This window comes from Epinephelus fuscoguttatus, linkage group LG17 (genome assembly GCF_011397635.1).
Source record: "Epinephelus fuscoguttatus linkage group LG17, E.fuscoguttatus.final_Chr_v1".
Lineage (NCBI taxonomy): Eukaryota > Metazoa > Chordata > Actinopteri > Perciformes > Serranidae > Epinephelus > Epinephelus fuscoguttatus.
The window spans coordinates 575,091-598,912 of record NC_064768.1 but is presented as its reverse complement, the minus strand read 5'-3'; the positions used below and the strand labels follow the sequence as shown (position 1 = coordinate 598,912).

Genomic DNA, 23,822 nt, shown 5'->3' with positions numbered 1-23,822 from the left:
TGACCCACCAACAAGACACTGACCCTAAGCACACAGCCAAGACAATGCAGGTGCAGCTTAGGGACAACTCTGTGAATATTCTTGAGTGGCCTAGCCAAAGCCCAGACTTTCTTTACCCAATGGAACATCTCTGGGGAGACCTAAAAATGGCCATCCATCGACAGTCTCCATCCAACCTGCCAGAACTTGAGAGGATCTTCAGAGAAGAATGACAGAAAACCCAAATTCAGGTGTGCAAAATCTTCTCGAGACTGTAATTGCTGCCAAAGGTGCTTCAACTGATTATGGTGTAAAGGGTCTGACTGAATGCATGTCAGTGTGATATTTCAGTTCCTTTTTTTTTCTTTTAATGAATCTGCAAAAGTTTCTACAACAATCAGAAATAATAAAGGGACAGCTATCACAATGTAAATGGCATAACAGCTGATATATTTCTGTTGTTTCATGGTATACAGGTATGTTGCCCAACCCTGCAAGATGCCAACCAAATGCACACCAGATCTGAATAGTATTAACAAATGATTACTGAATACATGACCTTTGTTCAGATAGCTTTGCTCATATCTTTCCATTCTGTTCACTCTGTTCCAGGCTGTTCATGGGAAGCAGTGCAGACACCCCTTCACCAACAGACTCCTGCCCATCATCACTGATTCAATGGTGGACATGGAGCTAGGAACTGGTGACAGCAACATTCCTGAACACTCCCCCTCAGTCCTCTCTGACACAGTCTCCTGAAAAACGCAACATAAAAGAGCAAAAGCTACAGCTGATCACTTCCCTGTGTTTGTGTTTTGTAGGTGCAGTGAAGGTGACCCCTGCTCATGACCATACTGACTTCTTGCTGTCACAGAAACACTCACTGCCACGCCTCACTGTGATTGGAGGAGATGGGACCATGACACCCCCCTGTGGACAGTGGCTGGAGGTGCATGAACACCACTATTATCATCCGAAAACTTTGTATTACTGTGTGAAGTGTTGAAGAAATATAATTAATCTGGATCTGTCAACTGTCTCAGGTCGCAATTGACAAAATACGGTACCTTCTAAAGCACTGGACGTACATAGATAGATAGATAGATAGATCGATAGATCGATAGATAGATAGATAGATAGATAGATAGATAGACAGATATTTTAAATAGTTGAGGATTAAAATACTTAATAGAGGCCAAGGGCTTATTTTAATTGTGGTGCTCTATTGCAGTACAAGGTGGCAGATTGAATATGGAAGTGTCAAGGTTGAATGGCATTAAATCTAAAAAACATCTGGCATTTATATAGCTACAAATGATTAGACAACCTGAGATGTTGAGATCTGATTTATAATTTCTCAGCTGGGTTTAGTTTAAGCAAGACAGGCAATGCATTCCATTGCCATGTGGCTGTATATGAAAAAGTAGTTTGCCCAACACATGTTTTAAATCTAAGATTTGTAAGACTGCCTCTAGTGTTGTGGGAGTGGCTGTTTTTTACTAGATTAAAGTATTCAGATAGATAGGGAGGTGCCGATTTGTACACAGTCTTAATTTGTAGCACCCTTCTGTCCATACATTTTTTTTAATGAACTTTATTTAGATTTGTGTGCGCAGACAGCTTTAAACAACTCTTATTAGCTTATATTGTGCAGTCTGTAATTTGTTTTTTAAACTTTTAAAGCCATTTATTCCCCTGATAAAACATTTTCCAGGATACAACCTAGGCAGTTTACTGAAGATTTTGAAGAAATTGACATCTGCCCAGTCCTTTGTGTGAAATCAGATGGATTTCTCAATTGAAATTGTGAGCCAAAGAGGATAACCTCTGTCTGTCCTGCATGAAGGGAATGTTTGATTGTCTGAGAGCCACCTTGCAACTTTTTGGACCTCTGCACGCAAGGTGTCTTCCACAGTTACCTTTTCTTTGTGGGATACTGGTAATGCAGCATAATCAGCATATTAAAAAAAAAAACACACAAAGAGGTCAAATTAATATAATTGATTTATAATGAAAACAATTGTGGCCCTACAACACTCTGTAGGACACCAGAAAGTAATGTTTTTTTCGGGCTGGATAACGTCTAATTGATGTCAACCCTTTGAAATCTGTCTGTAAGATAGGTAGGACCTCAGGCAGTGATAGAAAAAAAGCAGGGCTGATGAATGCTCGTCTCATTATCATTTTTTTGTAATTTTGTCTCCATCAAGGGAGTGAAGCGTTTCGACGCCAGACAGCTCGTTGTAGATGCCCTGGTTGAGAAGCGGCTGTTTAGAGGAAAGAAGAATCACGCCATGAGTCTACCTATTTGCAGGTAGAGGAGCACACAAACACACCAACAGACTCATTCTGACTCTCAGTGTGTGCATACATCTCTGTTTCTGTTAATACAAAGGGCTGTTTCAACAGCTGTTTTTCAGCTCACAGTACAAAAAAGCTCTTTCATAAGGTCTTTCATAGAAGACAACACAGGTTAATTAAAAAAAAAAAGAACTTCAATACAGACAAAATATAAGATTGCTTTTAACTGTACACAACATTGCCCATCCAGTCTGGAAGTTTGTAGCCTTTTTTCCTGTACGTAATGCGCGACAGCAACAGTAGTGTGTACTCTCCTGTTTGTGAGCTGATGTTTTTTGTGCCAAGTGAATAAGATAAGATAAAATAAGATTAGATTGAGGGCGGCACAGTGGTGTGGTGGTTAGCACTGTTGCCTCACAGCAAGAGGGTTCCCGGTTCGATCCTGGGTGTGGAGCCCTTCTGTGGGGAGTTTGCATGTTCTCCCCGTGTCAGCGTGGGTACTCCGGCTTCCTCCCACAGTCCAAAGACATGCAGATTGGGGATTAGGCTAATTGATAACTCTAAATTGTCCGTAGGTGTGAATGTGAGCGTGAATGGTTGTCTGTCTCTATGTGTCAGCCCTGCGATAGTCTGGCGACCAGTCCAGGGTGTACCCTGCCTCTCGCCCAATGTCAGCTGGGATAGGCTCCAGCCCCCCCACGACCCTCAAGAGGATGGAGTGGTTAGAAGATGGATGGGATAGAAGACAAGATTGATCTTTATTGTCTCTCAAGAGAAATTCATCTTGGGCATACGAAAAAAAGTACCGGCGTCTCACATCAACACACAGATTACAGTCACACTTGGCTCTTTACATAAACATAAAACACAGAATACACAGAATATTCCATGTGCTCTGTTCAGCTGGACTGCTGCAGGAACTCAGGTTACCTAGAGTGTCTCTGAACTTTACTGCCTCTGTAAATGTCATAGAAAATACCTTATTAAAAGTGTATCATACATTTAATCTACAGTACTGATAATATTACGGGTAACTATAGGTATATTTCAAAATACTGTAATCAGGTTAGAAATTACATAAAATAAATAGTGTGTAGTAAAAAGTGTGTTGAGCTCACTTAAGTTGTAAAATATTTTACAGGGGTTATAGTGATAATTAGTGCTCAGCACATTGTTTTCTAATTGTTATGCCACCAGATGGATGAAGATGACTGAAATATTAACAGTCACCTCAGTCACTGTCAGTTTCCCTATAAGCCTTGGATTTCACCTCTCAGGCTACCTATATGCTCTCCTGCCTTGTTGGTCAGGGTTGTTGGTGCTCTGTTTAGACTGAAAGGAATACCTGAAAGGAATACAGACACTACCCAGGGTTGAAAAGTACTACCACACCCTCTGCATGTTTTTCGGATTTTAAAAAATCTGTATTTTTAATTAAAGTCAGTTTTCTCAGACACTTAAATCGAACATAAATCAAAGATAAGACAACACAGAGTTCCCTGAAGATGTGGCTACAATATTATCTATCATCTCTTACATTATACGATTCCGTCCCTTTACAACAAAAGTTAACAGCCACAACTGTCTGTGTGCTTAGTTTATATTCCAAATGTACTCAACAGGCTAAAGGGAGGGATGGTTCGCCCAGGGCGTAAAACTAACCAGGACCACCTCTGCTTTGTACACACATACACACAATATGTACATGTGGAGTCTCAGATATGCAGCCCTCAAGGTATTTCCAGCAGTTTCACAAGAAGCTTCTTCTTACTTACCTTCATTCTACTGACACAAGACAAGAGAAGCTGTGCTGTAATGTATTGCTATGTTTGTGGTTTCTTTCTTTCCTATGTCTTTCTTCTCTCCTTTGTCCATCTCTCAGCCGATCAGGAGACGTCATTGAACCTCTTCTAAAGAAGCAGTGGTTTGTTTGCTGCGATGAAATGGCTAAAAAAGCTATACAGGTAAGTTGGTGGAAAGGTTGAGAATTAGGTCAAATTTTTATTCTATTTTTTTCAGTGGCATCATTCACATGTTTTCAAGTAACCATGTCAGGCCCTATTCATATAAACATAGAGTAATCAAGTGATGTCATCTCATCCTTTCACTCTTTGAAAATATTTATGAAACACTCAAATGTGACTATTTCTTTCCCTTGCGTAGAAACACAAGCTACACTTGTAGTATTTAGAACAACTTAATTGCAAGACCAAGGTGTTTCAGCTGTGGCCTTCATCTAGGTTGTCACACAAGCTGAAACGTGTTAGTTTTGCAATAAAGATTTTTTAAATAAAGTGTGGCTGGAGTTTCTACACCTTTGATCTATCTCTCTTCTCCATGCATTTTGGAAGTAGGTTAAGATGCTTCAGAAACCCTCAGTCCTGCTTTGATTATTATTTCTTTCCCTGTCAGGCTGTGGAGGACGGACAGTTGGAAATCATCCCTCACTATTATACGAAGACATGGAAGAACTGGCTGTCTAACATCAGGTAGGCTGCTCTGACCTTCAACTTGGACAAAATGCATGTATTTGAACAGTGGTGTGAGGAGGAACAATGTTGGTGTGTGTTGTTGTTACTGGTGTCATATGTGCATGAAATGACACCACACTGGTGATGAATGAGCTCTCTTTTCACTGTATAGGGTTGTCAACAATATACCTCTGTTTGCTTCACAGTGATTGGTGCATTTCCAGGCAGCTTTGGTGGGGTCATCAGATCCCTGCTTACCAAGTGGAACTTCCTAAGTCTACTGACAAACAGGAGGTTGGGTTTGCGGATATGTGAATGTTTTAAGGATAACACTACTTTCAAAATGTTCATGTGTTGTCCTGTGATGGACTGGCAGAGTTCATTTAGGCTCCTCATTTAATGTAACCTTGACTAAAAAAATCAATTTAGAAATGGATGGGTGGTTGGATTAATGGGTTAACTGGCAGATGTGCTCCCCACATTGTATATCAACGTCAGTCTGTCCCAGACTGTGGTGTAAATGTCTCTCTCTGTATGTGTGTGTTAGGAACAGTGGGTTTGGGGAAGGAGCGAAGATGAGGCCCGACAAAGAGCCGCTGTCAAATACGGAGTGAAGCCAGAAGACATTACTTTGACTCAGGGTGAGTAGCCTCTGTCTTACCTCTTAACTCTGCTGTATCAGCTGATAAAACCCTACTGTATATCAGCCATAACACTAACAAAGTGAAAAGCTCATTCATCAAACAATGTTTGGGGTTTTTTTTATTTTACATATTGCTCCTAACGCTGCTACTGCTGATATTATTACTTTTGCAATTCTACTACTGTTGCTGTACTACGACTAGCTGTACCAGAGCCCAAACAATGCTTTGGTACTGCTGATACATAGATCATTTTAGCTTAATACAGATAGATCAGTGTAACACATGTACTGGCTGATAACATCTTCAGTCAGCCGTCGATTTTATCTGTTGCCTTGTGGCTGGCCTCCTGCTCTGCTCTCCCGCTGCTTGCCTCCTGCTCTGATATTCAGCAATTCACCTGTCCAGCACCCAGCCAGGGCCACAGACTGTAAAAATGATGGAGGTAGCAATCGTGACATCTACCATTGGTTTACGGATTCCCATTTTGAAGCCTTGAGTTTGGCATTCCGACCATCTTGGATTTTTGGAGCAAGAAGTGACCATATTTGGGTGAGGCTGGTGCTGTGGAGGAGCAAGGGTGGATCTGACTGAGAGGCCGAGGGCACTATCAGCAGACACCCTGTCACTCAGAACGGCCCAGCCCTTAATTATGCATAACTTAAAGCCTAAGTTGTGAAAAAATTCACCCCCTGTACAGTTGTCATGTATGTTGAAATTAGCTATAGAGACCAAAATTGTTTTTTGTACCAGGCTGTAAACATGTTAATTTCTGCTGTAAAGTTGGACATTTTAACATGGGGATCTGTGGAGATTGATTGGCATCTGGAGCCAGTCTTTAGTTAACAATCAAAGTGCTGCAGTTTTTTGCCTGTTGGCCTTATGTTTCAGCCCCAGAGATCACTGCTTAGCCATAACCAACAACCGGATCTCCCAACCTCCACCCTCCTGGCCACTCCTCTGAGTGACTCTGTCAACGCGTCCGGTCCAAGGTCTCCACCCCAAGCCTCTGGGCCACCCTCCAGAGTGCTTCCACTATCACTGCTGGCTTTCTGCATTCTGTTCTTCCTCCAGAGCCACTGTCCCAGCCCCCAGTCTGCCCACCTGAGGTCTCATGCCCTGCTGGTCTCCATCGTCCAGGCCCTACTTCTCTTTGATTTTTCTCTCTGAACCTGTACTTAAACCCTGAACCCTGATATCTGAAACCTACCTATACACCTTGCCTTTAAGCCTATGTACCTTCATTTTGTCAAAAAATCCCTGAACTGCTCCTGTCTGCCTGGACTATCTGCATTTGGGTCCATTCCCTGCCTCGTCACACTCACCCACTGCGACTTTAGTTTTAGCATTTTGCCGTCACTATGGAGATTTGGATTCAGAACTGACTGTATTTGGACAGGAGAATGAAGCAAACCCCAACACCAGCTGCTATCTTAGTTGGCACAGTACATTTATAGCTATGGTTAATTTTGATACTGCTAAAGCTGATGCTAAATTTCCCTAGGAAAAAAAACAGGCTTAAAACCACTAACACAAAACGTACTTACTGGGAAAAACCGAACATCCGACTCCTTAGAGGGTCTTTTAGCACAAGCAAACACTGAACACGAATTTTTTAAGAGACCAAAATGTTACAATGTTACATGAACTGAAAACACACTCAGCTACAGCTACACCACTGTGAATATCGGGTTACGCCATAGTTTCGTTACCATGGTTACATAACCTAACCAACGTTGTTGACGTGGTAGCAACTTGTTGACAGACGGCACTTACCTGTCACTCAGGGCAGCCATGCCATAAATTATGCATAACTTTAAGCCTTAATAACATTTAAACGGGTGAGTTACATAAAAATTGAGTCACCGTACAGTTGACATAAACACTGAAATTAGCTACAGAGACTAAAACTATTTTTCATACCAGGCTTTAAACATTTTTATTCCTACTGTAAAGTTGGGCATTTTAATTCTGGTGTCTGTAGGGACTGACTTGCTCTTGGAGCCAACCTCATATGGCCATTTGAGGACCTGCAGTTATGCGTCAGCTTCATTTGTCAGCCCTTGAGGTCGCCACTTGATCAATACCAGTATCAATTATCGATCAGGCTACCTCTGCTTCTGCTCATGCTACTGTTTCCAATTGCTAGGTAGTGTAACAAGTTGACTGTTCTGTCTGATATCAGGCAAGTAATAATCAATTTTTAGAATTCGAGGAGGCAAAGCCAGTTTTATGAAATAGACTTCAAAACAACTAGTTAAAAGCCTCCCACTACAGTTTAGTAGTACTAATAGTTTAGTCATTGTCATGCTGATCTATACACATGCATTTCTTCATTGCTTCCATTTGCATGCTCCCTGTGTTAGATCCTGATGTCCTGGATACGTGGTTCTCCTCTGGGCTGTTTCCCTTTGCGATGCTTGGCTGGCCTGAGCAGGTACTGCACTTCTTCTAGCAGAACATTGTCTGCAATAAACAGTCCTATCCCTTTGTTTTACAACCACACCTTCACTTCCCACAGACTGGTGACCTGCAGCGCTTCTACCCCAATTCCATTCTGGAGACAGGCAGTGACCTCATCTTCTTCTGGGTGGCAAGGATGGTAATGCTGGGCACAGAGCTGACTGGACAGCTGCCCTTTAAACAGGTACTAAGATAATGAGAATCTTAAAACAGTATGTAGACTAACACTATTGATACATTACACTGTCAGCCCATACTGTTTTTCTCTCTCCCCCTCTGGTTTCCATTATGCCTTTCAGGTTCTCCTTCACTCCCTGGTGAGAGATAAACATGGCAGGAAAATGAGTAAATCTCTGGGAAACGTCATTGACCCATTAGATGTAATACATGGAGTATCTCAGGAGGTAAGTAGCACAAGGGCTTGGTCCAGGAGGCATATGACTATTTATGAATTCACTCTCACAGTGAATGAATAATGCTTTTTAAATATATTATAATCTGAGCACACTCTACACTCTAGTAAATTTGTGTTTGGGAAATGGAAATTTTCTTTAAGTTATCTCCCTCAGTATGCACTGCAACTTTAAGCTATCAGAGTCAGTAAAGGTAATTTATGTTTTGACATTTCCAACATACCTCTGATTTTTGTTTTTTGAAAATGGGAAAAAAACACTGTAATTTGTTGTACTATGAGTTATGAAGAGAAACTGAAAGCTAGTGCAAGAAAAAGACTGCCCTCTCCCTGTCCTGTGCTGCAAAGCAGTTGGATGTTAAAGGATAAGCCTGGGGATATTTTTTTTTCTTTTTATAAACAAATTCTTGAAATTTCAAATTGGTAAATTCAAATCACAAAAAAGCTAGTTTTCAAAGTAAAACATTTCAGTGTCAAATTCCTTTTAGCATATTTAAATTCCAATATTCAGTGTTCAGTAGTGGTTCAATTTCACAATTAGGTTAAGTTTTTATTAAATGTAAATATTAAGGCAATTCTTTGTTTTTCTAAAAAAAAATAATTGATTATTATCTGTATTCGCATAAAGCTGCAACATCACCATTCTAATAGCGACACTGTCAAAATGATCTGTAGTGTAAAAGCACTTTGAGTGGACAGAAGACTAGAAAGATGTTGGATGGCTGGAGTCCAACATGGAAGCTAAGCAATGTGCTGCTGTGGTTGGGGGTCAGCAATAAAATGTATTTTAACCACTTAAAAACATCAATAGCAGTATATTGAGAGTATTTTCACTGCTTTACTTTTGCATCGGACAGCTTGTTCCGACAGGAAAGCCGTTAACGGCTTCAGCTCCCCATCTATGCTCTCCTCAAAGCCACCAGACTCTATTTCAAAAACAGTAATTTTAGCTCACTGAACACAATAACACAAAGCAGTGGCAAAATGTTTTCAGATTGTTTGTCTATCTGTTCCATTGTTGCAAGTGCCTCAAAGCTTCTTCAAATTTGGCACAAATGTCAACTTGGACTCACCCAAGAACTGATTAGTTTTTGGAGGTTCCTCGGTCAAAAGTCAAGGTCACTATGACCTTGTCAGTCTTATTCTTGTGAAGGCGCTATCTCAAGAATGCGTTGAGGGAATTTCTTTAAATATGGCACAAACGTCTACTTTGAGTCAGTAATGAACTGATTAGAATTTGGTGATCATAGATCAAAGGTCAGGGTCAAAGTGACCTTGGGTACATCCCAAGTCTCTTATTTTATACTGCTAACTCCTTACTTGAACAGAAAGTCGTTTGAGATCCGCCATCTTTAAGGCCGTCTCATGTCTCTTATTCCTGTCAGTAAGGAGTTAGCGTTAGGAGTTAGAAGGGATCTGTTAGGTGCGATGAGTAAGGTAACATGAGAGGTTCCTAACAGGAAGTCTTTTTCAGCTTGAGGCCCTGACGTACAAATACCCGCCCACTACGTCTGGCTCATTTGAACGAGATGGTGGAGAAACAGCGCAAGTGTACCCGTTACATGCATTCTTTGCAATGAAACGCTGTAATTCACATGCCTACGTGACTACAAAGAGTAACGTTATTGATATTTTGTGCAAGACTGTCATGTTGTAATTAAGTTTATTTCATTCACAACCTGTTGCATTGTTCAGCGGACTGTTGGTGATGTGTGGCTGTTAAATGTGCAGCTGCTCATGTCCAGAACCACATGTGTTGATATAACACCACGCGCGCACACAAACACATTTGCCCATCATTAATTGTCCTGCATGTCATGTGAGTGGAAATGTTTAATAGCTTGTAGGTAATATTAATTAGCCTATTCATATTAATATTAATTAATATTATTACTTTCATTAATGTTGTTGTAAGCTAGATACTGTCGTTACCGTCTGTCCTGCATCTCTCTCTCTGCCTGTCTCTCTCTCTCTGTCTCTCTTTCTGTCTCATTGTCTCATACGGATTACTGTTAATTTATTATGCTGATCTGTTCTGTACAACATCTATTGCACGTCTGTCCGTTCTGGAAGAGGGATCCCTCCTCAGTTGCTCTTCCTGAGGTTTTTACCGTTTTTTCCCCCCGTTAAAGGGTTTTTTTGGGGGGAGTTTTTCCTGATCAGCTGTGAGGGTCCTAAGGACAGAGGGGTGTCATATGCTGAAAAGCCCTGTGAGGCAAATTGTGATTTGTGATATTGGGCTTTATAAATAAAATTGAATTGATTGAGGTAGACAGGTCTGATATATGTCTTATTCACTCAGCAGCTGACTTGTTGAATGATGGCAAGTGGATTTAATAATAGTGATAATAATAATAATGATTATGATGCTCATCACAGTGACAGTGGCAGGGCTACAGACCGTTCTTTAATTGCAACAAACTTCAGCAAATGACTCAATAACAATGGTAATAGGGTACATGTGAAAGTGTATGACCAAAGTCATGACGGCGGGGAGTGGGGGTTACGGCTTTGATCAGCGAATATAATGTGACTTTGGATGTACGCCAAATGGTGGCTCCATTATGCAGCAGATCCAGCTGTGTTGCCATCAGGATGTCGCTTTACATGACGCTTCAGAGTAAGGCCGTCTCATGTCTCTTAATCAGCAATCATTGGCTCCTCACTCCTAACTCCTGACTCCTTGCATGTTTTCCTAAGTGGGAGGGACTAAACAGGTAGGTAAGGTGGTTAGGTTAGGTGGTTAGCAGTAATTTTAAGGGACTTGGGATGTACCCCAAGTCTGTCTCATTCTTGTGAATGCAATATCTCAAGAACACATTGAGGGAATTTCTTCAAATTTGACACAAATGTCCACTTGGACTAAATAATAAAGTGATAAGAATTTGGTGTTCAAAGGTCAAGGGCAGTGTGACCTCACAAAACATGTTTTTGGCCATAACTCAAGAATTCTTACACTGATTTTGACAAAATTTCACAAAAATGTCTAACAGGATAAAATGATGAAGTGATGACATTTTATAGCCAAAAGGTCAACAGTCAACATAACTGTGACATCATAATATTCTGCACAAAACACTTTTCTGGCTATTACTTAACATTATATCTGAGGAACAGACGGGGAGACATTTGGTCAGAAACTGAATTGGTGACTTTAATCTTGAAACTATGCTGATTTTATAGATCTTCTGTGCTGTCGTGGGAAAATACATGTGAAGCAACCGTGTTTTCTTGGACATGGATGTAAACTACAAGAGAGACTTGACTGGTAGGCGGAGGCATACAACCATTATATGGTAATACTAGTTGTCAGTGGAGTCTGGCTTTGAAGAGAGTGATGTATGATTTCATTTTCCCATTGGAAATCACTGTCTGACATTAAGGTAAAGCAGTGAAAATATTCTAAATATAGCTCATACTTAAAGGTTTTTAGGTGGCTAAAATATGTTTTGTTGCTGGCCCTTCACAGCAGTAGATTGCTTATGTCAGACTCCAGCCTGCTTCTTCAAACTGGGGGTGTATGGACTGACACCTATGGATAAGTACCCCATACAACCTCACTTCAAAAAATCTGAACTATCCCTTTAAACAGCTTCAAAGTTACCTGAAAATGTAGATGCTGGTGTGGCCCTCATCAATATCAATTACTGCTAACAAAACACTGTCTGCCCAAGGCAAAGCCACAGTTATATCAAATATCAGTGAGACACATTTACACTAACACACAAAAAAAACACTTTTCCTCTTAATAATAGAAACTAGTAACAACAATTTTAAGTACAGATATATATGGAGCTTTATCCCTATCTTTATTCAAGAGAGTGGTCTATCAGTTTGAGAGCATTATTTATTGATTTCATGCTCAAAAACCCTGCCCTCGCACTCAAATGGCCTCTGCTTGCGCTTGGATCTACTCTGTTTCTGCTCAAACTGTGTGCTTGCACTCAGATACAATATTGCTCGCACAGATTTCCTGCTTGAGCTTCGGCTTTTCTCCTCGCGCTCAAACTGTTTCTGTGTGCTTGCAGAATTTCTGCTCTCAGATTTCTGCCCTGCGCTTGGATTTTTTTGTGTAACAACCCTGTCAAAATCCCCCAATCAATAGAATGCCAGATTTACTGGTGACCAATGAAATGATCCCTGACTCCTTGTGGGCGCGCTCGCTTTAATATTAGAGTGTCCGGGCGGGTATTCCTTAACCGAGCAACATGGTATCTGAGTGCGAGCACACAGTTTGAGCAGAAACAGAGTGAGAGTACCAGGAACTTCTTAAGTGGAAACGGGCCTATTAATAAACAATAACAGAGAACCCAAAGTTAAACCTTGAGGTACACCAATATGATTGTCAGCCACTTTTGAGGTAATCTGATCCATGCAAGCACATTGTTTTCTGTCTGTAAGATATGATTTTATCCATTTAATGACAGTAAGAGAAAAAAAATTGTGGTGGCAGATGTTTTAATCATGGAATTAAATCAGTGTAAACATGGGGTACAGCTTATGTCAAGATATCCTTAGACTTGTCATTGTAAGTGCAATCAGAAAGCAGAGCTTACTACTCAGCTTTTGCAGTAGAGCCTTATAATTGAACAGCATACATTACGGCTCCCTTTTGTCTGTTAAGGAAGACCATCCCACCTTTTCATAAAAGATGCAGCTGTGAATGAGGAATGTATAACCCATATTGAACTGCAGCACACTGAGATACACTGAATCATTTGGCTTTAGATGGGAAGGGGAAGCATGCATACAGTGTCACCACAGTCAAGTGCAGACATGTTTGTAGGATGCCCAATGGTCTTTTGACTAGAAGAAGTATTAAAAAAAAATATATATATATTTTTTTTTTTTTACACACAAAAATTCAAGTTTGACTTTCAGTTTGCCTGATAAGTGTTCCACATGAGTCATAAAGGTGAGTCTGGTATCCAGCCAGAGTTCCAAATATATAAAACATTCAGTGACTTCAGATGCAGAACTCTGAAGGGTTTTGATATGGGAGTAGGCTGGACAATCTTAGGGTGACCTAGAGAACAGCATGCATTTAGTTTTGCCAGAATTTAAAACAAGCTTATGTTTGATGAGAGAGATATGAAATGTATCAAAAGCAGAATGTAGATTTACCATGGCTTTATAAAGAGAAGAGCCGTTAGCGTATAAAACAGTGTTATCCCCATAAAAATGTACAAATGTGGGGTGCCAGAGATGATGTTGAATAAAGAGGACCAGGAATTAACCCTTGTAAAGCACCTATACTAACGTCAAGGGGACTTGATTTGAAGCTGTTGGAGAGGGCGGCCTGAATTCTGTCCAGTTAATGCACTGTATCCATTCTAACTGAGCAATTCTGCTGCTGCTACACTAGTGTAATTCTGTCCACTACAACTAAGCCATCCAAAAGCTGCTTTTGTTAGGTTCTGAGATTTGCATAAAAATTTCCAGAAAATTCACGACTTCCATAGTCTTTCTAGTCTTCCAACCACTCAAAGCATTTTTTTACAATACGTGTCCCATTCACACATACATTCATACACTGGTGTCTGAGGTTACCATACAAGGTGCCACCTGCTACTTTTTTAACACTCTCACACACCGATAGAACAGCAACCAGGAGCAATTTGGGGTTCAGTAGACATGCAGACTGGAGGAGCCAGGGATCGAACCACCTGCTCTGTCTTCTGAGCCACAGCTGAATAAAACTGTCAGAGAACTGTTTTCTGTAGTGATGTGACAGTATAGCTGATGTACTGTAACTAGGGAACAGCCCAGTGAGACAGATGTCTGTTCTGATTCCCTCAAAAGACATTTTATTGTTTGTTTCCACGTAGAGACTTCAAAACAAAGTGAGTGAGGGAAACCTTGACCCGAGGGAGCAGCTGGTTGCCATGGAAGCACAGGTCAGCTCCTCTCTCTCCAATCTGTTTCTTTCTGGCTGACTGAGCACACTCATTACTTCTTTTCTTATCTGACAGTTCCATCTGCTTCCCCACAGAGGAAAGACTTCCCCATAGGGATCCCTCAGTGTGGGACTGACGCTCTGAGATTCGCCCTTTGCTCTCATAAGATGCAGGGTGAGTGACTCTCATCTCTGCTCACTTTATCTGGTGAGGAAGACCATTTGTCAGAGTGAAAGAATGTGCAGAGCTTTGTGAATGTTAAAAACAGTGTTGCAGGCAAAGAAGACAGGGTGCAACTTTAACTAAACTGAGAGAGATGAGTTGTGAGGGACTGCAGTGACTGGACAGGAGATCAGTTCTTAGTCTTTCCAGTCTCACATCAAAACCATCTTTTAAGCTGCCTTCTTCCTCCTGCAAAATATTTCCAGACTGTGGTCACCACTCTCTGATTCTGTGGTAGAGCCACTCATTCATGCCCTCATCACCTCCCGTCTGGACTTCAGCAGTGAAGCCCTTTCCGGGGTATCAACAAGGGCCTGGACAGGCTCTCACCCTTACCATGCCCGGGCAGCAGATCACCCCCACCCTCATCTAACTTCGCTGGCCTCCTGTCCAATCCCATTAGAAACTCTCCTCAACTTACACATCCCTCCATGGTCTTGCCCCTCAATACCTGTCTGACGTCTTCTACCCCTGTATCCCATCCTGGAACCTAAGGTGCGTGGACACAGGCCTGATCTGACAGAGCCTTCAGTGTGGCAGCCCCACCCTCTGGAACTTTCTCCCAGCAGAGATCCACAAAGCTCCATCTCTGGACATTTAAAAACAAACAAACAAACAAACAAAAAAAACAAACTTTTTTTTTGTTGTTGTTGTTGTTTTTTTGTTATCTTAGTCTGTAAAGTGGCCTTGGTTACCTTGAAAGGCACTACGTAAATCCAAGTTATTATTTTTAGGGCCCGAGCGTCCGTAAGGACCCTATTGTAATCGCGCTGTTTATTATTATTTATTATTATTATTGTTATTATTATTCATTTAATCCCCAATTTCACCCCTTTCCCAAATTCAAAAACTCACCAAATTTGGCACACGCCTTTGGTCTGGCGAAAAATTTGATATTTCGGCAATGTTCTATGTGGACGGGTCCAAATGGCAACATAGCACCAAATTAATTTGTGGCATGTTGTCTTGTAAGGTGTGTGGCATCACGGTGGCTGCAGATGGGACAGAGGATGAGATGATTCACTGTTTCAAGGCAGGACAACTAATACACTGTGGTGTAGTAAATAGTGGTGATTTACAAAAACACCAAAAACTATTTTTTACTGTTAAATCAATCAATCAATCAATCAATCAATCAATCAATCAGTCAATCAGTTTTATTTATAAAGCCCAATATCACAAATCACAATTTGCCTCACAGGGCTTTACAGCATATGACATCCCTCTGTCCTTTGGACCCTCACAGCGGATAAGGAAAAACTCCCCCCCAAAAAACCTTTAACAGGGAAAAAAACACTGTAGAAACCTCAGGAAGAGCAACTGGGGAGGGATCCCTCTTCCAGGACGGACAGACGTGCAACATATGTCGTACAGAACAGATCAACATAATAAATTAACAGTAATCCGTATGACACAATGAGACAGAAAGAGAGAGAGACAGAGAGAGGTGGTAATGACAGTAGCTTACAACAACATTAATGAAAGTAATAATATTATAATAATAATAATAATATATTAATATCTGATAGTATACATGTGTGACAATAATCATATGTGTATAATAACAGTAGAAGTATGACTAATGATAACAGCAGCAGCAGGAGGCATCTGGCAGGACCGTGGCAGCACAACCACACACATCACACTATCCAGGCACCGCTGCAATATGAGTTAACCTGAGAGACAGTGGAGCACAAAGGCTCCGGAGAAGAAGCTGAGTTAGTGACATCCAGAATGGCTGAGTTAGTAAGATGCAGTAATAGGACACGAGAGAGAGAGGGAGAGGGAGAGAGAGAGAGAGAGAGAGAAGGAGAGAAGGTGCCCGGTGTATTATAGGGGGTCCTCCGGCAGACTAGGCTTAAGTCAGCCTAACTAGGGGCTGGTACAAGGCAAGCCTGAGCCAGCCCTAACTATAAGCTTTATCAAAGAGGAAAGTCTTAAGTCTGGTCTTAAATGTGGAGACGGTGTCTGCCTCCCGGACCGTAACAGGAAGATGATTCCACAGGAGAGGAGCCTGATAGCTGAAGGCTCTGGCTCCTGATCTACTTTTGGAGACTTTAGGGACCATGAGTAACCCTGCATTCTCAGAGCGCAGTGTTCTGGTGGGATAATATAGCACTATGAGCTCTCAAAGATATGACTGAGCTTTACCATTTAGAGCTTGATAAGTTAACAGTAGGATTTTAAATTCAATTCTGGATTTTACAGGGAGCCAGTGCAGAGAAACTAAAACAGGAGAAATATGATCTCGTTCCTTAGCTCCTGTTGGTACACGTGCTGCTGCATTCTGAATTAGCTGGAGAGTTTTTAAGGACTTACTAGAGCTACTTGATAATAGAGAGTTACAGTAATCCAGCCTTGAGGTAACAAAAGTGTGGACCAATTTTTTTGCATCTTTTCGGGTCAGGATAGGCCTAATTTTCGCAACATTGTGCAGAAGAAAAAAATGCAGTCAGTGAGGTTTGTATTTTCAAATTTGGCTGTGATTTATTTTTTCTTTTATTAAAAGCCTCCTTCAAAAAGTAGCCTGCCCCTATTTGTAGCCTGGTCCCAAACTAATTTTTTGTTAATAGTAGCCCCGGCTACTATTTGAGGAAATACGGTATGTATGTAATATACAGTCACTGGCCACTTTGTGTACACCTGTGTAATCTAATGCAATCCAGTAGAATGACTATACCATGGTTTTTTCCCTGAAGCTTATAAATTTTCGGTTATTGTTGACATCTAGAAAGCTGTGATTCAACTTTGTTTATTGTTGAGGTCATAGTGAATGGTGGTGGTGTACTGGAGTGGCCTCCTAATTTTGTCTAATTGAGGGGGACAAAATATTAGGAACACTTTTAAATATATTGCACTCCAGTACACCAACACCACCCACTACAACCTCAGTAATAAAGTAGAATAATCACCTTTCTGACAAAAGCTGAAAATGTAAAAGCTTTGTAAACGTAGAATGTGTTGCAGAGCTGTTGTATTGGATTGTATTAGATTGCACAAGTGTACCTAATAAAGTGGCCAGTAGGCCCCACATTTACACCACCAATCCATGCCTGCTCTGGGTCTCCCTGCAGCCCCTGGTTGCTCGACAGCCTCAGCCCCTGAGACCATGCTGATCAAAAGTTATTAAAAGCTTTTCTCTATGTCAAAGGGTGTGGCCGCTATGACGCCGCCCTCGCCACCAAATACGTTTGGCTTTTTGATGGCTTCAGCGACCTAATATCCTCATGAAATTGATACACAGATCAAGAATGGTGAGCTCTTACATCTGATAGGGGCGTCACCCATGGGGGGGACAAAATGTCTCTATAGCGCCCCCTTGAAATTTTCAGAAACCCTTCCCATAGGGTTTTTTTTTTGGAGTAGAAAGATGAAACATCACACCACGTCAGGGTTAACTTACTCTGAGTTTTCACATAACCGCTTCAGTGATACGTGCTGCTGGCCCCCCGCGGTGGCGCAGGAGAGCGAGGGCCCGATCACAGCTGCTTGCAGCTTTAATTATTACTATTATTATTACAGAATGAATGCACAGTTGATGCTGCACAAATCAAGTGCTCTTCAAAGACAAGCAAATAGTCACATAAGGATAAAAAGCAATGACTGTCCAGCTTATACAGTGTAAAAGTCCAGAGTACAGGCAGCAGTCAAAAAATGCACTAGGAACAGGTGTGCAATTTAAAAACTCATGCAGAGATCATGTGACACAGGTCTGATATATTGGTATAAGCCACTTGAAAAAACACTTGAAAGAAATTGCAAACGAAAACAGTGAAATGGGAGAAAAAATATTATATACTGTGACAAACCTGCACATTAAATGTCAGAAAATAAAAATTATGGCATGTAAGTGCTATCCACCTTATTTTTCACGGAAACACGGAGGCAAAACAGAACGCAGCCAGCTTCCGTTTTTTTTGTGCGACACTTCCGGTCCAGCACTCTTACCACTGTGTAAGTGGGAATCGCCTTGTTGTTTACCTTGCTGAGTTTAGCTATATACATATATATATATATAAAGTACAGGCCAAAAGTTTGGACACACCTTCTCATTCAATGCGTTTTCTTTATTTTCATGACTATTTACATTGTAGATTCTCACTGAAGGCATCAAAACTATGAATGAACACATGTGGAGTTATGTACTTAACAAAAAAAGGTGAAATAACTGAAAACATGTTTTATATTCTAGTTTCTTCAAAATAGCCACCCTTTGCTCTGATTACTGCTTTGCACACTCTTGGCATTCTCTCCATGAGCTTCAAGAGGTAGTCACCTGAAATGGTTTTCCAACAGTCTTGAAGGAGTTCCCAGAGGTGTTTAGCACTTGTTGGCCCCTTTGCCTTCACTCTGCGGTCCAGCTCACCCCAAACCATCTCGATTGGGTTCAGGTCCGGTGATTGTGGAGGCCAGGTCATCTGCCGCAGCACTCCATCACTCTCCTTCTTGGTCAAATAGCCCTTACACAGCCTGGAGGTGTGTTTGGGGTCATTGTCCTGTTGAAAAATAAATGATCGTCCAACTAAACGCAAACCGGATGGGATGGCATGTCGCTGCAGGATGGATGCTGTGGTAGCCATGCTGGCTCAGTGTGCCTTCAATTTTGAATAAATCCCCAACAGTGTCACCAGCAAAACACCCCCACACCATCACACCTCCTCCTCCATGCTTCACAGTGGGAACCAGGCATGTGGAATCCATCCTTTCACCTTTTCTGCGTCTCACAAAGACACGGCGGCTGGAACCAAAGATCTCAAATTTGGACTCATCAGACCAAAGCACAGATTTCCACTGGTCTAATGTCCATTCCTTGTGTTTCTTGGTCCAAACAAATCTCTTCTGCTTGTTGCCTCTCCTTAGCAGTGGTTTCCTAGCAGCTATTTGACCATGAAGGCCTGATTCGCGCAGTCTCCTCTTAACAGTTGTTCTAGAGATGGGTCTGCTGCTAGAACTCTGTGTGGCATTCATCTGCTCTCTGATCTGAGCTGCTGTTAACTTGCGATTTCTGAGGCTGGTGACTCGGATGAACTTATCCTCAGAAGCAGATGTGACTCTTGGTCTTCCTTTCCTGGGTCGGTCCTCATGTGTGCCAGTTTCGTTGTAGCGCTTGATGGTTTTTGCGACTCCACTTGGGGACACATTTAAAGTTTTTGCAATTTTCCGGACTGACTGACCTTCATTTCTTAAAGTAATGATGGCCACTTGTTTTTCTTTAGTTAGCTGATTGGTTCTTGCCATAATATGAATTTTAACAGTTGTCCAATAGGGCTGTCGGCTGTGTATTAACCTGACTTCTGCACAACACAACTGATGGTCCCAACCCCATTGATAAAGGAAGAAATTCCACTAATTAACCCTGATAAGACACACCTGTGAAGTGGAAACCATTTCAGGTGACTACCTCTTGAAGCTCATCGAGAGAATGCCAAGAGTGTGCGAAGCAGTAATCAGAGCAAAGGGTGGCTATTTTGAAGAAACTAGAATATAAAACATGTTTTCAGTTATTTCACCTTTTTTTGTTAAGTACATAACTCCACATGTGTTCATTCATAGTTTTGATGCCTTCAGTGAGAATCTACAATGTAAATAGTCATGAAAATAAAGAAAACGCATTGAATGAGAAGGTGTGTCCAAACTTTTGGCCTGTACTGTATATGTCACATTTTTCACGTCACCGTATCACCGTTTAGACTAATCTGATGTTTGTAAAGTCTATAAACACAATGATTGAACAAACTTTACTATTTCTGTGTGCACATTTAGTAATTAACATGGTTATTATAGATTAGCTGGGCTAACCGTTAGCCGTTAGCGGTGTCTGTAATAACTCAATAATCGGTCCGTGAAAAAAATATTTTTTCCAGCGGATGTCTTAGTTACAACAGCTAACTGGAGTAGTTTCATGTTGTATCCGACAACGGGAGGCTTTTAACAGATGACGTCCTGATGTTAGCTTTGCTGCTAGTGTTACGTTAGCTGTCCCTGTCAGCTGCAGCCACTGATGCTTTCTAGACATTGTGATTTCCCAAAACTGAATAAATACCACACATAGCAACACAAAACTGCTTTGCTAGCTCAATCATGTTGTAACGGCTGGATGGTTGATGCGTACATGCTGATTCGGGTGCTATCAGAGCCGATCCGCGCATCACTATGGCTTAATAATCAACTCAGTCAATTAAAACAACCCATCCTGTGTTAGGAGTGTATGTCGCTGACAGAAAGAAAGAAAGAAAAGGAAAAAAATATAGAAAAGCAGCGTACACCTCACATATTTATTTCTCACAGTTGTGCACACGTTTGGCTGGCATGCAGAAGCACCGTCTGTGTGTCGAGGGTGCAAGCCGCAGCTGAAGCTGCTCAGGTAGAGGCTGTGTAGTCCGGTGTGTTTTTTCGCTGATTCGGTTCTGCAGGTTCTCTGCTGGTACACTGGAGACAGGGATCAAGCAGTTTGTCTCACTCGGGATAGATTGTGCTTTTTGGTTCATAGTTTATGATTGACGTGCGATTTATTCGCGTTTAGAGGGAATAAATTTCCGTTATAACGGAAACGTGGGCACAGTTATCTATATAAAATACACAGACTAACTAACTAACTAACTGATTGACTAACATAAACAACTGAAAATGGAAAAAAATTAGCTTGCACTGTTAGCTCCAGTAAGGGAAAGCATGAGGGAAAGCGGCTGACTGGAAGTCACACACAAAAAAACGGGAAGTTGATCACTATTTACTTCCGTGTTTGAAAATAAGGTGGATATCGTAGGCAACTTGACTTGCTTGCGTGAAGAAATTTCTTGAAGAAATATATGGCATGAAATTTAAAGAAAATATGACCAAAAAAAAGACAAGAAACAATATATACAATAGTGTGGACAGACTCAGAGAGAAGAGTTTAACTCATGATAACTAACAAAAGGACATGACAGTAGGAATAAAATTAAGCCTAAATATTCAAAGGCGGGAAATCTTAATAGGGCTCACAAGGGATCACCCTCAGTAACATACATACAAAGGCATGTCAGTGATAATACTGTACACTTAAAAGAGGGTTGTACTCATAAGGGTTCAGCCTCACTAATTCTAGTTCAAAAGCATAACAACAATGATATCAGATATGGAAAGGGATGTATGTAGAAAAAAAAAGAAAAAATCTCATAATAACTGAACAATGGTCATGGTAATCGTGAGTGCTATATCGTAGGCCACTGGACTTGCTTGCGTTTCTTGAAGATGTTTCGCCTCTCATCCAAGAAGCTTCTTCAGTTCTAAGTGACTGGTACAGAGTTGCAGGCTTTAAACCCTTTGTGGGTGTGAACCCCTGCAGAGTCATTAGGGTCACATGTGAGCTCTTAGTTTCAGGGTCGTTAAGGTCACAGTGTGAGTCGTTGGCCCACCTAGCCACCATGTGAGTCGTTAGGGTCAGGTGGGACCAGGGGTGAATGGGTGTAAAGTCGTCTGGGGAGGGATCCCAAAACTGCATTGTAGGTGGGTGATAAGTGGTGTCGTAAGCCACCCCGTCTGTTTAACGATGGTCGTTCCAGCTTGATGTAGATGGCTTCTTTTATTCCTCTCTCAAACCACCTTTCTTCCCTGGCCAAGATGTGCACATTGCTGTCCCTTCTCCTGTAGATGTAAGTGGACAGCTGAGTCTTCACCCGAGGAGCTGGCTCCCCTGTGCTGTGCCATGAGCTTGTGGAGTGATTGTTTTGTTTCCCCAGTGTATAAATCTGTGCATTCCTGGTTGCACTGAACTGCATACACTACATTGTTCTTTTGTCTGAGTGTTTTGTCTTTGGGGTGGACAAGTTTCTGTCTCAGTGTGTTACTGGGTTTGAAGTGCACCGGGATGTGGTGTTTGTTGAAAATCCTCCTGAGTTTCTCAGACACTCCTGCAGCATAAGGAATGACACTGTTTCTGTTTTTGTGTCCCTTCCTCTCTGTCTGCTCTGGGTCTTGTAGAGGTTTTCACAAAGGCCCAGTTGGGGTAGCCACAGGTTTGAAGTGCTTCCCTGATGTGTTTCTGTTCCTTTACCTTCCCCTCTGTCCTCGTGGGCATGTTTTCGGCCCGATGATTCAGTGTCCCGATAACTTCCAACTTGTGCTCCAGTGGGTGGTAAGAGTCAAACAGCAGATATTGGTCCATGTGTAGGTTTTCTGTACACCACAATGTTAATGTTTCTGTCCTCTTCAATGTGTACTGCACAGTCTAAAAAGGGTAGACAGTCTCCTCTGACATCCTCCCGTGTGAATTTAATGTTAGGGTCCACTGCATTAATGTGTTCCATGAAGGTTTCCACTTCCTCAGTTTTGATTTTGACCCAGGGGTCATCCACATACCTGAATCAGCGGCTAGGAGCAGTACCTGTATGGTTTATAATACTCAGAGCACTGTTGTGCATGTTCACACTTCACGAGAGCTAGCTCAAAGTGCAGTTCACACAAACTAGTTCACATTCATAGTTCACACTGAATTTTAGACATAGGTCACTTTCCACAAAAATGAACTAGTATACGTTCATTTATCCCTTTCTCCTTAAAAAAAAAATCTTGTGATCATCATTCACTCACAGATGAAAAAGGTACAAATTTTTGTTTTGAAATCTGTTTTGTTTACATAACTTCTTCGAATATATGAACCGTCTCCAGCCGTACCGGAGGCTGCGTTGTCTGAATTGACAGTTGCATTAGCCATGCCTTTGTTGGCAAAGTCTGTTCCCCTGTCAAATAGTGTTGTTCCTCCTGTTAGGTTAATATGCGTACTGCCCCCTTCGTGGTTTGGTAAAGGAAAAGGTTTAGTTCAGTTTATGGTAGGGGGAAATTCACTGGGGCGGGAAACAGTCTTCAACACAACACCTGCATGACAGGTGGCATAAATCCCATGACGCTCACGTTCATTAGCTGCAAAAAAAAAGTTCAGTTCACTGTTCACCAAAAAGTATATTCAATGAACGCTACGCACTGTTTCCAGGCATTCATACACAACCTTGACTTAGAGGCAGAATTTTACAACCCTTAAAAATCACAGGGGGAACAACCTTATCCTTAATGACGCTGGCAAGATATACAGTAGAAATAGAATTAGCGTGTATGGCTTCTGGTGTGTAAACATAAACATTAATATTAAGTAAAAAAAAAAAAAAAGTACTTTTTCTGCATTAGTCCACAAACTTAATTTGGTCCACATAGGATTATGAACAAACATACAAACCAAACAACAGACAGACACTGAAACCCTAGACCCTGGCATTAATGGAGCAAAAAATTTCACCTTAGGGCTCATTTATGCTCAACGTTAAATACGGATCTGGATACGGACGGAGCCTTCTGTCCGTGCCCTGCGTTCATTTCGTCCGTATTTCTGCACGTTTCCATAAAGCTTATGGATACGGTCCAAACGGAGCAGTACCACCGGGAACCGTGGGGGCAGTGTTGC

At 41.5% G+C, this 23,822-nt stretch overlaps 1 protein-coding gene across 2 annotated transcripts in view; it reads left to right on the top strand.

Annotated features, from left to right (window-relative positions):
- The window catches only part of vars2 (valyl-tRNA synthetase 2, mitochondrial), a 104,670-nt gene that overhangs the window by 51,740 nt on the left and 29,108 nt on the right, over positions 1-23,822 (top strand). For both annotated transcript variants that reach the window (XM_049601536.1, XM_049601537.1), the window contains exons 12-23: positions 592-682; positions 801-928; positions 2,190-2,293; positions 4,163-4,244; positions 4,693-4,769; positions 4,958-5,045; positions 5,299-5,392; positions 7,759-7,829; positions 7,914-8,039; positions 8,155-8,259; positions 14,096-14,164; positions 14,260-14,338. In XM_049601536.1, the coding sequence (XP_049457493.1) occupies positions 592-682; positions 801-928; positions 2,190-2,293; positions 4,163-4,244; positions 4,693-4,769; positions 4,958-5,045; positions 5,299-5,392; positions 7,759-7,829; positions 7,914-8,039; positions 8,155-8,259; positions 14,096-14,164; positions 14,260-14,338 (1,114 nt within the window). The remainder of the gene's footprint in view (positions 1-591; positions 683-800; positions 929-2,189; positions 2,294-4,162; positions 4,245-4,692; positions 4,770-4,957; positions 5,046-5,298; positions 5,393-7,758; positions 7,830-7,913; positions 8,040-8,154; positions 8,260-14,095; positions 14,165-14,259; positions 14,339-23,822) is intronic.